The sequence below is a fragment of the Bos indicus x Bos taurus genome, chromosome 24, assembly GCF_003369695.1.
Source record: "Bos indicus x Bos taurus breed Angus x Brahman F1 hybrid chromosome 24, Bos_hybrid_MaternalHap_v2.0, whole genome shotgun sequence".
Classification (NCBI taxonomy): Eukaryota; Metazoa; Chordata; class Mammalia; order Artiodactyla; family Bovidae; genus Bos; species Bos indicus x Bos taurus.
In genome coordinates, this window is record NC_040099.1 from 20,704,845 (window position 1) to 20,720,502 (window position 15,658).

Genomic DNA, 15,658 nt, shown 5'->3' on the forward strand with positions numbered 1-15,658 from the left:
GGGTCATGTCATTTGCAGCTTCTAGGTGGCTCTGTCTGACATAATCTGAGCTCCTCTGACACCTTCCATGCCCCTCTGTGCCATCACATACAGCTGCTGGGAAATCAGCCACCTGCTTGTCTGAGACTACAGAATGTCAGTTCCTTGGGACAGGGACAGATCTTCTATCTCTGAATGTTCAGAGTGCATGACATATCTTCAGTGAATAAATGAGCATAATGCAAAAACACAAGCAGGCAGAGGGGCAGGCAGCCTTGAACCTTGCAGACAGCTCAGGTCAAGGTATCAGCTGCAGCCAAAGCTGCTGGACTCACTGGGTGAGTCGCAGCTCAGGCTGCCTAGACTGAGAGAGGAGGTCTGATGAAGAAACCCCGACACTGAGAAGGAAGAGACAGAGAAGAAAGAGCCAGGAGGGACGCTGAGGAGGAACAGTCAGAGAGGTACCCTGGAGACACCCACAGACACAGTCACCAGCAATGCATTGTACAGCATCAATGTACAAGACTGGTCTCGTGCCCACCAGCACCATTTTCTTATGATGTGAGCATAACAGTGATGTCCAAGTTGATAGGGATGGCATACAAAAAAGGAAGGGAGGAAAAGCTGGGGGAAGGATGAGGATGGAGGCCAGCTCTACTTATGACTATTTGTCTAAAACTCTAAGCAAATTAGTATCAAACAGAATTCCAAAAGCACATGAAAAAAAACACACATCATGACCAAGTGGGTTATATTCCAGGAATGAGAAGATGGTTAAAAGATAAAAAGAAATGAATCAGATAAACAACTCAAAAATCTAAAAAAAGACAACAAAATAAACTGAAAGAAAATTTAAGAAGGAAATCATAAAGATAAAAATGTTTTGAGTTATAAAACAGAAGAGCACTGAAAATCATATATAAGTCAAAATTAACAACAACAAAATAGACAAACCACTAGTTAACCTAGAGGAAAAAGGGGGAGAAATTACAACCACAAAAATTAACAAAGGAAAACAACTTCTCAAGGAAAGGAAATTAGAAACATTCATAAGAGACTATTTACATAGCTCTTTAGTAATCACTTTAAAAATCCAGATGAAATGGATATTTCCTAGGAAAATATGATTTAGAAAAGCCAATCCCAATAAAGATAGGAAGTTTACATAGACCAATATCCAAAGAATAAAGCATAGTTACCAAAGATCTCCTGCCTCCAACACACACACACACACACACACAGTCACACAAACACACACACACACACTCCTCTTCTGCCCCTCCATCATCATCATTACAAGCCCACACAATTTTCCAAGGGAGCTCTATCAGATAACCAAAGACCAGAGACAAGGGCAGAAAGAAAAAAGAAAAGCTTCTAAATATTTTTACAAAGCAAGAACAGAACTGATACCCAAACATAATAAGTACTGCACATGCATCTACACACACAAAGGAAAGAGGACAAGAACGCTCGTGGTAGCACTGTCATGGCAACAAAACTGTAGCTAGCCAACATCTAAGTGAAGAGCAGGTACATAAATTGGGATGTATTCATCAGCAGTGAAAATGAGCAAACTAGAACTCCGCATAGCAACACGGGTAGGCCTCAAAATCAAGCAAAAGAGAAGCTGCAGGAGGACACACATGGTATGGTCCCATTTATAAAAAGACAAAATTAAGCCATATGTTGTTTAGGGATACAGACAGGGAGGAAGGAGTTAGAGCAGCTGGCCTAGAATCCCTCCACCCCTTCCGCAGGAGCGATGCTTCTAGGGAAAGAAAGAAGGCAATGACCCCATCTGATCTTTCGTAAATATGCTAACTAGACTATTGAATAAATAGCCTGATGACAATTCCAAAAATGAGAGTTCTTATTTCTGGAATGCCTTTAGCAGGCCAGAATTGGCTAAGGATCCCCTATACTAAGTAAACACAGAATTTATGGATTGATAAGCCATGACACTCTGGGCTGTGTAGTAGAGATGCTTCATAACTGAATATTACTCGAAGGGCAAGGTGACTTGGAAACCACACTTGGAAACCCTGTCTATTATTCTGGGTCAGAAAGCCCACGTCTGATGCATGAAAAAAAGATCTAGGACTCACAAGGATGGCCCAGATCTCTCCCTACATCCCCGCACTTGTGTATTCTGGAAATTAGTAGCCTAGATAGATTAGTATAGCTCTGCTATAGACAGCAAGATCTCAGATGGTCAATTCTTACTTGATAATCTGATCATTTGTGTTAGCTCAAAGAATAGCTATTTTCCGACAAAACTATTTAAAAAAAAAAAAAAAAAGCAAAAGAATGGTGCTGGGAGTTAGTTGAATGACACCAGGAGGGGTCACTGAGGACACTTCTGAGTTACTGGTAATACACTGGTTCTTAAACACGAGTGTATTAGGACTCTCCAGAGAAACAAAATAAATCGGATATATATGGAGATTTACTATAAGGAATGGGCCGACATGATTATGACAGCCAAGAAGTCCCAAGAGCTATGGCCCAAAAGCCTGGAAACCAAGGAAGCCAATGTCAGTTCCAGCTGGAGGTCACAGGTAAGAGGCAACCTACATCCCAGCTCATTTCCGTCAGCAGAGAGTGAACTCTCTCTTGCTCAGCCTTTTGTTCTATTCAGGCCTTCAGTGGGTTGTATGAGGCCTGCCAACAGGGAGGAGGGCAATCTTCTTTACTCAGTCTACCAACGTGAATGTTAACCTCATCCAGAAGGTTAAGGATACACACTGCACCGACACACAGTGATGTCTGATCAAATATCTGGGCCCTCTGTGGCCCAGTCCAGCTGATACACAAAGTTAACTATGGCAATGGGTGTTCGCTTTGTTGTTCTTTGAGTGACACATATAATCCACAGTTGTGAATGATACATTTAAGGCTAAAATATTAAGCAGATGCCATTTGACCAAAGAAAGATGGTGGACACAGAACACCTTGTGAAACTTTTGGCACAAATGGAAAGAGGAAGACGGGGAGGTAGCTTGAGAGTCAGGAAGGCTGGAAAGTAAGTGTTCCCTGAAGCCAAAAGCAGTCTCCTGGGGGAGGGATCCAGCATGCTTTGCAAAATTCTCTCCCCGTTGGTTCACTGGTGGGAAATTCACCTGTATGATGCTGTCTTCTGGTATATGGTGGCTATGTCTGGATTGAAACTCAAGCAACTGTCACATAAAACCCTAAGAAGTCTCTGCCACAGTGCACTGTAGGTGTAAATTATGCTGTGAGTGGTATTATTCAGCAGGACTTGATTTTCTCCCTTCAACAAACAGAATGTGTCCTCAAGCCAGTTGAATCTTCAGACATGAAAATGACTCAGCTATTCACCAGAGTTGACTCAAAGACACAAGCAGCCTCTTTGAAAAACTTAAGAAGGTACCTGACGCTTTAACTTTGCTAGCCCCAGCTGCCGGACACACAATCATTCCTTTTGACCGTACAGAATCTCAAGCTATAATCATATAAGCCCCTGGTTGAGTAGAGATTGGGGCTCTGAATAGGAGTTAAGGGGGTGAGGAAGGGAGGTGTCTGTACTGGGGAAAGTCCGTCTTCTACAGTCCTGTAAGCCAATTGTCTATTCCCTTCCTTCTCCATCTTTAGTATTCTTATTGCACTCCTACGTTATCCTGTCTTCCATACCCCTCCATCACTCACTGAAAACAAAACACGAAAGTGTGAGCAGATAACTGGGTAACTAAGTGAGGCTTACATTAGAGGACAAGGTGCCCTAAGCAGCAGCACAGGGAGCTGGCCGGCTGTGGGAAGCTTTGCGCTCTGACCGCAGACTCTCTGGCTCAGTTTCCTCTGATTTCTCCTAAGATTGTACAAAGATAATTCTGCTCTGTTCCTCAGCTTGACACTTATGAGAGTAACTTTTAGGAAGTAGTGAGTTACATGTTAGTCTCTCTACTTCTACCCAGCGAAGGTTACAGTGGAGCCATTTAGCTGGGAAATATCTCTCCTAGGATGCCAGCTGTGCACACAGATTTATGAACAAAGCTGTTCATTGTAACAGCATTTATAATTGCAAAATCTTAGAAGTCATCAAATCTGAACAAAGAGAAACTGATTATATGTATTATGGTACTTGCATGCAGACAGGATATTATGTTTCTAATAAAACTAAATTCTTGAAGATGATTCGATGACAAAATGGTTCAAACATATTTACTAATAAAAATTCAGTACACAACACTGTATACAGACTATTGTCTCCACAGTTGTTCTTGCTTAGCCACTAAGTTGTGTCTGACTCTTTTGTGACCCCATGAACTGCAGCCTGCCATGCTCCTCTGTCCATAGAATTCTCCAGGCAAGAATACTGGAGCAGGTTGCCATTTCCTTTTCCAAGGGATCTTCCTGACCCAAGGATTGAATCCACATCTCCCGCATTGCAGGTGGATTCTTCACCACTGAGCCATGAGGGAAGCTGAACTGATAGGCTAGAAAAACAGACTAGTATGTTAACCACAGTTAGTAAATAAAATTATGGGTGATTTCTTTATCTTACATTTTTTGGTATTTTCCAAATATTCTTCAAAGAGTACATACTTGTAGCAAAAGAAAAAACAAACAAACAAACAAACACCACAGAGACTTCTCTGGTAGTCCAGTGGTTGAGAATTCACCTGCCAATGGATATGAATTCAATCCCTACTCCAGAAAGATTCCGCATACCACAGGGCAACTAAGTCCGTGCACCACAACAATTGAGCCCATGTTCTAGAGCCTGTGAGTCGCAACTACTGATGTCCAGATGCCCTAAAGCCCATGTTCCACAGCAAGAGAAGCTTTCTGTCACCACGAGAAGCCCAAGCACCACGAGAGCAGCCCTTGCTTGCTGCAGCTAGAGAGGAAGGGCCTGCATGCATTAACAGAGACCCAGAGATCCGCTAGAGAAGGGATGGACTACCCACTCCAGCGTTTGTGGTCTTTGCTGGTGGCTCGGCTGATAAAGAATCTGCCTACAATGTGGGAAACCTGGGTTTGATCCCTGGGTTGGGAAGATCCCCTGGAGAAGGGAAAGGCTACCCACTCCAGTATTCTGGCCTGGAGAATTCCATGGACTGTTTAGTCCATAGGGTCCCAAAGAGTTGGACACAACTTTCGCTTTTTCACTTTTCAGAGCTGCCAAAAATAAAATAATTTTTAAAAATTAAAAAATATATATATCATAATGAGGCAAGAGGCAAGGCAGAAGGAAGCGAAAAGTTTAGTATCTCTTACAGCCCTTTTCCCCACATTTTCATTCTGCACTGGACCCTACGAAGTATGTAGAGCCTGCCAGAAGTTCTACCAGCAGGATAAGAAACATGCTTTCTGTGCCTCTCTTTCGTTCTCTCTCCCCACCAAGAATGAATGTTCTTTAAAAGAAAACAGCAATCAATCAATAAGCAAGCAAGCTACCACATTTCCCCTAGATCAGGGATTCTCACACTGGAGTGTTCTCAGAATTACCTGGAGGGTCGTACAACACAGATCTGGGCCCAGCCTCAGTTTCTGCTTCAGCAGGTCTCGGGTGGGCCTGAGAACTTGCATTTTGGCAGCTCCAAGGTGTTGCTAATGCTGCCACGCTGCACGCAGAACCACTGGTCTAGAGGATGTTTATCTCAGCCTTTGACGTGTCTGAGCTATACAAGGCCCTTAAAAGGCATATCCTCTTACCTCATAGATGTTCAACTGCTCCACTAAGTCCAGGTCAGCCCCTTTCTTGGTCAAGTGCCTCTGGGACACGGCTGCAATGCCCAGCTCCTCCAGGCAGTCCACCACGTCGTAGAAGGTGTCTTGGTCTGGCAAACCGGACAAGGTCTAGATGAAGAAAGAACAGGACACAGTGTCTTAGGAGACTGTCACAAGGCTCTTGGGACATCTTTTGCATGGTAGCCAGTGGCCATGAGTATAAGAATGGAGCAACGCAAGACAGATGACAAGTTCATTGGAGAAAAAAGCTTCTTTAGGGTGGTAAGCAGACTGAACCCCAAGAGCCCACCCCCTGGGGTAGAGGTGCTGTACAATCCCCCACCTTGAGTGTGGGCAGGACACTCTAATGATTAGGTGACATGACATTATAGGGCAAAGGCAAAGGGCATTAAGGTCCCAAATCAGTTAAGTCTGAAAAAGGGGAGAGTAGCCAGGTGGGCCTCACCTAATCAGGTGAGCCATTAAAAGGGGGTTAGGCCTTTTCTGAGCATAGAGACCAGCAGAGACATTATCCTGCTGGCCCAGGAGAAGTTGCAAGCTGCCACGAGTCCCACAGCTGCAAGGAAGTGAGCTCTGCCAACAACCACAAAGGCTTGGAAGGGAAATCCAAGCTCCAGACGAGACGCCAGCCCTGGTTGACACCTTGACTGCAGCCTTGTGAGACTCAGCAGAGCGCCCAGTGGGGCGGTGCCTGGGCCCTGCCCCCATGGAAACTGCAAGATGGTAAGTCTGTGATATTCCAAGCTGCTAACTTTGTGATAATTTGTTACATGGCAATTGAAAACTAACATACTCAGAAACTCCTGTTAAGATTGATCTACCAACAGCTGGAGTTAGAACAATTTAATGATTCCCTTTTCTTTCAGTTCTGTAGGCCTTCCCCTTGGTCTAAGATATTTATGGCAATATGAGAAATTTCAAAGTGGCAACCAAGAGACAAAAAGATAACCCAAGAAAGAAAAAGCCAACTTCTCTTTGGATTCTGCTTCTCTTTGTTTTCTAAAATGTATTTATTTTTATTGGAGGATAATTACAATATTGTGATGGTTTTTGCCATACATCAATATGAATCAGCCATAGGTATACACGTGTCCCTCCATCCTGAACCCCCTCCCACCTTCCTTCTTATCCCATCCCTTCTAAAAGAAGGATGATATTCAGATCAGGCCTCTGCTTAGAGCTGGAAGGACACTTGGGGTGATTTACTCAAAGCCCCTTATCTTATAAATGAGGGGGATGAGGGTGGGGAGGTAGCAGGAAGTTACTAAATAATAACTAATAAAATCCTGTGCTCAGACCTGCTATTCCAGTCTTCGTGCCTTCTAAACAAATTGCTCTGGACTCGAATTTCAGACACAGAGTTTCACTCCCTGTTTATTTCACTATTATTGCATTTCAAAATTATTCTAAACATGTTGACTTGCCTTGGAAGGAAAAAGACCAATATTTTCTTAAGGATCATCTCATGGTACCAACTTCTTTTAACACTTCTATTTTGGGGCTATGAATATTGGAAAGAAATATCTCTGCCCCTAACCCAAATAATGGCTATTTCTCTTCTATGCTGAACAAAGAGGATACAACTCACTGCCATTGAAACCAGAAACTAAAGAAAAATAGCTGTGATGCAACAGCTTAATCCATCAGGAGCCCCAGCAAGGACACTGAACGGAAGGTTGTGAACCAGTCAGCAGCTGTGATAAATGAACAGGTGCTCACACTGAAGTGACCAAGTGTGCAAGCATATGTTGATGTCTGCAGGTGCCAGGCAAGGCGGTCACTGCTGGGTTAGCAGACAGCAGTCCACTGACCTAACCTAAAAAGCACACACCCACCCAAAGAACCTTCTCATCAGAACAAGTCCATCTTTTGTTTTACTGAAAACTCTAGAACTTGTTTAAAGATGAAGAGAGGGAGGGACCTCCCTGGTGGCCCAGTGGTTACCAATCCACCTTCCAATGCAGGGATGTGGGTTTGATCCCTGGTTGGGAAGGATGATCCCACATGCCGCAGTGCAGATAAGCCACTTGCCACAGAAGAGAAGCCTGCACACTGAAAAGAAGACAGAGCACTGAGCTGTGCAAAAATGAGCAAGCGAGCAAGCGTTAACTACTCAGTCATGTCCGACTCTTTGTGACTGCACGGACTGAATCCCACCAGGCTCCTCTGTAAATGGAATTCTCCAGGTAAGAATACTGGAGTGGGTTGCCATTCCCTTATCCAGGGGAATCTTCCCGACTCAGGGATCAAACCCAAGTCTTCTGCATAGCAGGCAGTTTCTTTACTGTTTGAGCCACCAGGGAAGCCCCAAATAAGCCAAATAAGTAGTAAATAAATAAAAGATGAGGAAGAGGTGACATAAAAGCCATGAGAAATGGTGACATAAAAGCCAGGGCAGGGCTAATGACCAGAGGTGCCCTAACTGCTGACCTGCCCATCATAGGTAAGCTGACATTCAGTGTTAGATCCAAAACTTCCTACACAGTAGTGCGGGGTTGGGGCGGGGTAGGATGAGACACAGAGAGAGGCCTCTGGTGTCTCCTCAGCATTAGTTCCCCTCCTTTCTTCTTCCCCTTTCTTCCCTGCAGAGAGTCAATCGAGATTCTTTCAGTCCAGGGGGTTAAATTCCTAGAACTAATCCCCATTGCCTTTGCAAGCCCAACCCTGATGGCGTGGTAGGGGGATTACTATTAAAAAATTAAACCTTTAGGTCTATAGAACCAGACTCAGGGAGGCCGTGCTCAGTAAGAGGCACAGAACTGAGGGTATTGAGAAGTCCCTGCATGTTCATGGTGAAAATGCGGGCTTCAGCCATATCCAGATGCCACCCCCTCTCACGTGCGGCCACAGGGGAGCTGGCCTCCCACCACAGTCGAAGATGGCTTGTCTCTCTGTCCGCACAGGGAGGGGGCTGTGCAGCCCCAAAGCACACACTCACCTATTCTCAGCAGATTCTCTAACATGTTCAGCAAACTGCCATGCTCTCACCCCTCCTGGGCCCTGTCTTCCCATGTCTACCCTGACACTCATGGCCAATGTGCCTACTTCTGGCAAAGGTGGCAGCCACTCCAGAAAACTCTGTGAGCAAATGTCTCTTGACACCTCCACTCTCAGACGATACTAGGGACCCCCTTCCTGGTTTCTCTCAGACCTTGTCTTGCCAGGATTTGTGACAAGTAAACCTTTACAGTCCCTCTCAAGGGAGAATGTTTGCTCTCTGTCTGAGCAAACATTCTGTTTTCCTTTCCCTGGGTTTTCACTTATCCCATCAAATCCTCCTTGAGGGATAAAACCAGGGTAGTGAAAGCCTATACACAAGTGTTCATTGCAGCAGGAGCATTTGTGAAAATTAAAAGCTGTGGACACCCAAATGTCCTCAGTGGATGAAGAGCTAACAAATGGTGGTGTATTTACACAATGGAACACTACTCAGCAGTGAAAAGGAGCAAACTATTAATACACCTAGTGACATAGATGAATCTCTAAGGCACTGTGCTGAGTGAGAGAAGTCAGCCTCAAAGAGTTACATCCTGTATGGGTCCCACTTTTGAAAAAACAGAACTACAGTGATGGAGAATAAATCTGTGGTTGTCAGGGACATGAATAGGGGGTCAGGATGTCACTACAAAAGGATAACATGAGTGTGAGATTTTGGGGAGACATGGAGCTGTTCTATATGCTAATTGTCAAGGTCATCCATGACTACATATGTTTTAGAACTTCCGCAGCTAAATGCCAAAAGAAAAGAGTTAATTTTACTGTATGATAATTTAAAAAGCCTTACAGTCGAATCTAAATACAAACCCTCAGTGTGAATCCCATCAGGTTACTCACCCCCCGGGCTCCACTAGAATAACTTCCCTCCCCAGGGCTGCCTGGTGCCGCTTTCCCTGAATGCTCCAAGCCAGCCCCACAGTGCCACCTCTTGTTAATCATGTCCCCACCTTCCTCATCTGATTCTACAAGGTGATCAATATCTGAGCTCCCAAAGTGGGGGAGGCCCACTGAGAGGACTGTGGCTGGATTGGGACAGGACTCCACACGACTGCAGCTTGCAGGGTGAGAAATGGTTCATTCCTGATGCTCGCTCAGATCTACTGATGACATGGAGGAGAGGGGAAGAGCTCAGCGGGGATCATTCTGGATCCTGGAAACCCCTCACTAATGTGTCTGTTTAACCAAGGGAGTAGGCTTCAGTCTCAGAGCCCTGAGCAGGCTAGGATTTCGTACCCTTGTTCTGTCATAAAAATGTTAATGTTTTGAATTCCATTTTATTAGGCCCCCTTCCATTTTGTTGAAAGAAAAGTCAGAAAAGCAATACAATTTCCCAGATTTCAGAGTCTGCGTTTTTTCCAGACCCACATTAGCACGTCAACGCATGATGATATTTCGGGTCTCAGAGGACATTACCGAAATGATCAATGTGACTAAAATTCAGCAAAAACAAACAAACCCCATATGGGTGCCTGCTGATCTTTCTGAGGAAAGGATGGCACCTGGAATCGTGTCCTTGGAACCTTCCCTTGGGCCAGGACTAACAAATATGGGATGGAACCACCAGAAGAGAAAGAGTAAGCGAGGAATTCTTGGATGTCGGAGGCCATATGGTGCCACGGAGAGTGACACTCACTGGGTCCTGGCCAGCGATTGGCAGCAGAAGCCCAAGTCACACGGCTGCCGCCGGGCTCATTACAGAACCAAGCAGGGCCTCCACCACTAAGTGAACACGCTGCCCAAGAGTGAAAATGCCTTTTTTTTTTTTTTTGCTGAATTCAGTGTTTTCCAATACAAAGTCAGTGACTGAAAATGGCAGGAAATAGATGACCTTCATCTTCAAAAACCAACAGAAAATGGCTTTCAAATTGCATGCTAAATCAACTCACAAAGAGATTTTCAAATAAAACCTTGAGTTCTTAGGATTATTGTCCAGAAAAGGGGTGTCTGTTTCCCACCAGGACTGTAGGAAATTTCCCATGACTTCATCAATAACTGGCATTCAATTAAAAAGCAATCACTGCCCACGTGACCCAGAGAAAATGACTTGCTGTTTAACTACATATTTCTTTCAAGCTTAGTAGGGTTAATGTCATTCATTTGTCGACTGGGGTCATACTACTGGGTTGGCCAAAAAGTTCGTTTGTGTTTCCCAGACGAGCTTAAGGAAAAATCTGAACCAACTTTTGTGCCAACCCAGTATACTTAGGATAGTACCCTTTTCTGCCCAATTTTTGGGAATTAATTCTAAGTTTGCCACTTGCCTTTAGTTTTCATTGGTGGTTTTCAATTTGTAAATACGACTTTTTATAGTTTAATACAGTGAAATATTTAAGTCCTTTTCTTTGGAATATTTTTGACTGGTTATATTATTAGACGAACCTTCACTGACCAGAGACCAGTTGATTTTCACCTCTGTTTCTTCTTATTTTTCTACAGTTTGGTGTGTCACATTGAACTTTTCGATCTTTCCGAAATTTATTTTGCTATACAGTCAAAGCGTGTTTTCGTTTATTTCCACTTAGCAAAACCTCTCTCAGTCATACATGGCGCTGACTATCCCTGTGGATTTCAATTACAGGGTGCACTGCATGTACATTGTTTATTTCCACTTAGCAAAACCTCTCTCAGTCATACATGGCGCTGACCATCCCTGTGCATTTCAATTACAGGGTGCACTGCATGTACATTGAGGGCTGTTTCCAGCCCCTCTGCTTCAGCCATCTGCCAAGGAAAAAGTCAGGACCACATTGTTTTAATCCTTAAAGTTTACACAACATCTTAATACCTAGTAGAATTACTTCTCATAATTACATTGCTTTCTACCAATTCATATTTCTCAGTTCATATTTCTCCAGATATATTTCAGGAAGAGATTCTCAGTCCTTTCTAAAGAACTGCAGTTGGTCCTTAGGCTTATACCTGGCACCCTGGGGAGTACAAAGGTAGGGCCTTGGGGTGGCTGATGTGCTGTCTGGGGTCCAGGGCGAAGATAACCATCTCACCCTCCCTCAGTTATTAATAAGGAAGGGCCAGGGCACTGAGGGAACCCCAGTCCTGAGAGTGGGCTGTCCCTGGTCAGCGTGGGACCCACTGTCAGAGCACCCCTCAGGATGGACACTGAAGAGAGCTGCTGCCCCACGAGCTGGTGACCAGGGAGGATGCGATGGGCAGAATGAGGGCACAAGGGTCAGGTCACCATCATAGGAGAGGATGGGATCCACCTTCAGGAACCCTCACCTGGCCCCCACAGCCAGAGTTCAACCAGCTGCAGAATAAGAATGCTTGCTTTTCTGCCGGATCGAGAATCATCTCCTTAGAGTAAAACTTGTTCATCTGTATTTTAAGGAAAGATGTTAAGGGGACATCTCGATAGGAAAAGTAGCCATAAAAGTCTTGATACCCTCTTTCTAGTTTCACTAGAAAAACCAAAGTCTAGAAACCTGGCAGACAACTTGGGCCTTCACATGTATGAATACCAGCACACACGCACACACGCCATGCATCTGTGTAAAGGGTCTCCTCTAATGCAAAGGCATGCTGAAGCGTGTTCCAGCCACCAGCATGGGGGTGTACATGGAGTAGGCTTCTTCAGAGGGCAAATTTTAGGTTTTCACATGCACTAGTTCCCTTGAGCTGCCATAACAAAGTACCACAACTGAGTGGCTTACAGTGACTGAAATGAGGTACGAAACTTGGGAAACTGTAAGCTGAAGACCAATTACATGGGCCACAGAGGCTGCCTGAACACTGTCTCTCCAGGTGGATCCCTCTGTGCTTCTGGGGTTAAGGTTGGCCGAGCCACGCTGCGGGACCTTGATGAAGGCAAGCACCTTCACGGGCTAGAAGGCGGAAACATCATCAAAATCCCATGCTTCAGTCCTGGCCGCTCCCATCTCGGGGCTGCCGCGGGCTCAGCATGAAGATCTGGGAGTTGCAGGGAAAAGTCACTGCAGGTGAACTGGAGCAAGAAGCTTTCAGGAGCAGCAGCCAGACAGAGCCGCTCCAGGGGACCTCTCTGGCCTGGTCTGCTGGCAGCCAGACTGTTCGCTGGCTGCACAGACAACCCGGTGTGAGTGTGGCAGGTGGCCTTCGGCGCCCACTAGAAACATGGCAGAGCTTTAAAAAGGAAAAAACCGGTTTTGGAAAGATAAAAAGGGGTCGGGTGGGCCATGCTACCCCTGAAGGCCCTAGGGGAGGCCCTTCCTTGCTGCATCTGGGACTGGTTGCTGGCAATCCTCAGCATTCTTGGTGGTCCTCGGTTGCAGATGCATCACTCCAACCTGCAGCCCTGCCTTCAAAGGCCGCCTTCCTCGTGGACAAGTGTGTATGCTGTCCCCCCTCTGTGTGCTTCTTCTTTCCTCTTCTTATAGGACACCAGTTCTACTGGATTAGGGCCCACCCTAATGACCTCATCTGCAAAAATCCCATTTCCAAATAAGATCACATTCACTGGCTCCGGGGTCAGGACTTCAGCGTCTTTTGTGGGAGACACAATTCAACCCACAACAAACATCAACCAACCTTGTTCACTAAAGTCATCGCGTAAACCAGCAGTTCCGTGTCGACCCCATCCTTTTCCTCCAGGATTTCCATGATATTTGACCAGGGTGTGACTCCTATGAATAAGGCAAAAATCATGAGAAACAGCAATTCGGGACCCCTTATCCAACTCACATCACAGTTTATCCAGACTCATCACCCAATGACAGGAACGCCTTTCACCAAATTTTGAAGCATGACTCTGTACATCCTTCCAATGAGGTGATGATATGCCGTGTCATCCTTGTCTACTTGAAAATGTATATTCCTCATGTCAGATGCCTATCAGTTTGCTTGAAAAGTTCCCTTTATACTAAATAGGCAATTTAAAAAAAAATCCAATTATATGCAGCTTTTTTAGACCATGCATTTTACTCTCCGAGTATGGAAATGTTCTGGAATTACTCTCTATGTGTGTCCATCTCCTGCAAGGAAAGAGGATTCAGGAGAGCTTTACAGTCACTCAAGCAAAGGACTCAAAACAGTAACAGTGAAACGTCCGTCTAGCAAACATTTCCAGAACAGAAGTATATTATCTCTATTGTATCAAGTCACAAAAACTATTTAGGCATCAACCAGGTACAAGGAATTGGGTCTCTAGAAGGTGGCCCTCAGAAGGTCTACAGTCAAATGGAACAGTCAGGCACAGACACAGAACGCATGCCAGCACAGGGTAAAAGCAATTAGAAGGCAAAGCGCTTAGCCACGCCTGTCACTCAACGACGGTGGTCTGTCTTTTGAAGTGAGATGGTCGAGGAGGGTTTGGTGTAAGAAGTGACTCCTCGGTGAGACTGGTGGGGGGGCGCTCACGGAGGTTGTCCCATGGCTCCAGGGAGGGCAGGAAAACCCTCCATGTTCAGGATCACTAGGCCAAGGCCACAAAGGGGACACACACCCTGACATGATTTCCTACTCTGGGGATAAACATCTGCAGCGAAGTGCTGCCTTGCCCCTGGCATGGTGGGGTGGAACACGCAGCTCTTTCCTGGTTTCTCTATAAAGATCTCAAAGGGATATTGTCTATTTTTGCTGATAAAAGTAAATTCTGAAATAACCTAAAACCAGTGGGTTTCAAATGCTGATTCTTGGGTGGGTTATGTCAGAGCTGATTTCCTGGTCTTGTGAACCAAAACTCCCCCAGGGAAGTGATGGCTTCTGTCTTGTCTCTCTGCCCTTGGCAGAGTGCCCAGCACATAGTAGGCGCTCAATAAAATGTCTGCTGACTAGTGAATGGGGACCTCTGAGAGGGTACAGGGTGGCTTTAAACTGGGGTAGTTTTTAAAGAGCCACAGGGTTCACTGCACACAGTAAGGAGACAAGACAGGAGAATTTAAAAAGGATGAGGTACCTACCATAAAACATGAAAGACACAAGTAGAATTTCAGGTCTGTTGGTGATCCCAGCAAGGGAACAAAATGCCTTTTCTTTTGGGCTGAAAGTGAAGGCGCTCAGTCGTGTTCGACTCCTAGCAACCCCGTGGACTGCAGCCCACCAGGCTCCTCCGTCCATGGGATTCCCCAGGCAAGAATACTGGAGTGGGTTGCCATTGCCTTCTCCAGGGGATCTTCCTGACTCAGGGATCGAACCCAGGTCTCCTGCATTGCAGGCAGATGCTTTAACCTCTGAGCCACCAGGGAAGCCCATCCTTTGGGCTAGTTGCTCAGTTAGTCCAAACTAGGAGTCTATGACTAAGCTTCTATAACCCTTTGTTACTCCGAACACAAAAGCATGATCCTTTGTGTGCTAACTGCTGAATTATCTTCTTGCTGATATTTATCATCAAACTATCTTGAAGTCCACACCTCTTCTTCATAGCCAGGCGAAGTAACCATTTCTGTCCTCAAGATAATCAGTGTGGTCAGTAGGTCTCATTGTCCAGGTGTAGGTCAAGCTTTCTAAATGCCTCTGCTTGTGCTTATAAAAGGGCAACTTCCGTCACTCATACTCACACCCAACCTCAGTACAAAACATGAAACATGAGTTCTACATGGGTAAAGAAAAGCCTGTACAAGAGAGACAGCACTGATGCAGAGAATTCCCAGTGGGACTCAGGGGCCCTGAAATGCTTCTTGGTTGCTTACTTAGGAGCCAAAGATGTCAAACGGGGCCTGTGGAATGAGAGGAAGGAAGCAAATGGCAAGCATCCCAAAGAGAGAGGTGAATAGTCTATTTCCTCTCTCTTTCTCTCTCTTATGCAGACACACATATCTATGCACCTCTTTATCCATTATAATGAAAGCACTCAAACAGGGGCTTCATTTAATTAAAAAACATATTTGGGGCTCCTCTGATGGCTCAGTGGTAAAGAATCTGCCTGCCAATGCAGGAGACACGGATTTGACTTGATCCCTGGTCTGGAAAGATCCCATATGCCACGGAGCAACTAAGCCCGTGCACCACAACTACTGAGCCTGTGCTCTAACACCCA

The 15,658-nt window shown here is 45.3% G+C and overlaps 1 protein-coding gene across 10 annotated transcripts in view; it reads right to left on the bottom strand.

Annotated features, from left to right (window-relative positions):
• The window catches only part of FHOD3 (formin homology 2 domain containing 3), a 521,961-nt gene that overhangs the window by 171,530 nt on the left and 334,773 nt on the right, over positions 1-15,658 (bottom strand). For all 10 annotated transcript variants that reach the window (XM_027526407.1, XM_027526417.1, XM_027526409.1 and 7 more), the window contains exons 8-9: positions 13,213-13,307; positions 5,659-5,802 (exon numbers count right to left, since the gene is read on the bottom strand). In XM_027526407.1, coding sequence (XP_027382208.1) covers positions 5,659-5,802; positions 13,213-13,307 — 239 coding nt within the window. The remainder of the gene's footprint in view (positions 1-5,658; positions 5,803-13,212; positions 13,308-15,658) is intronic.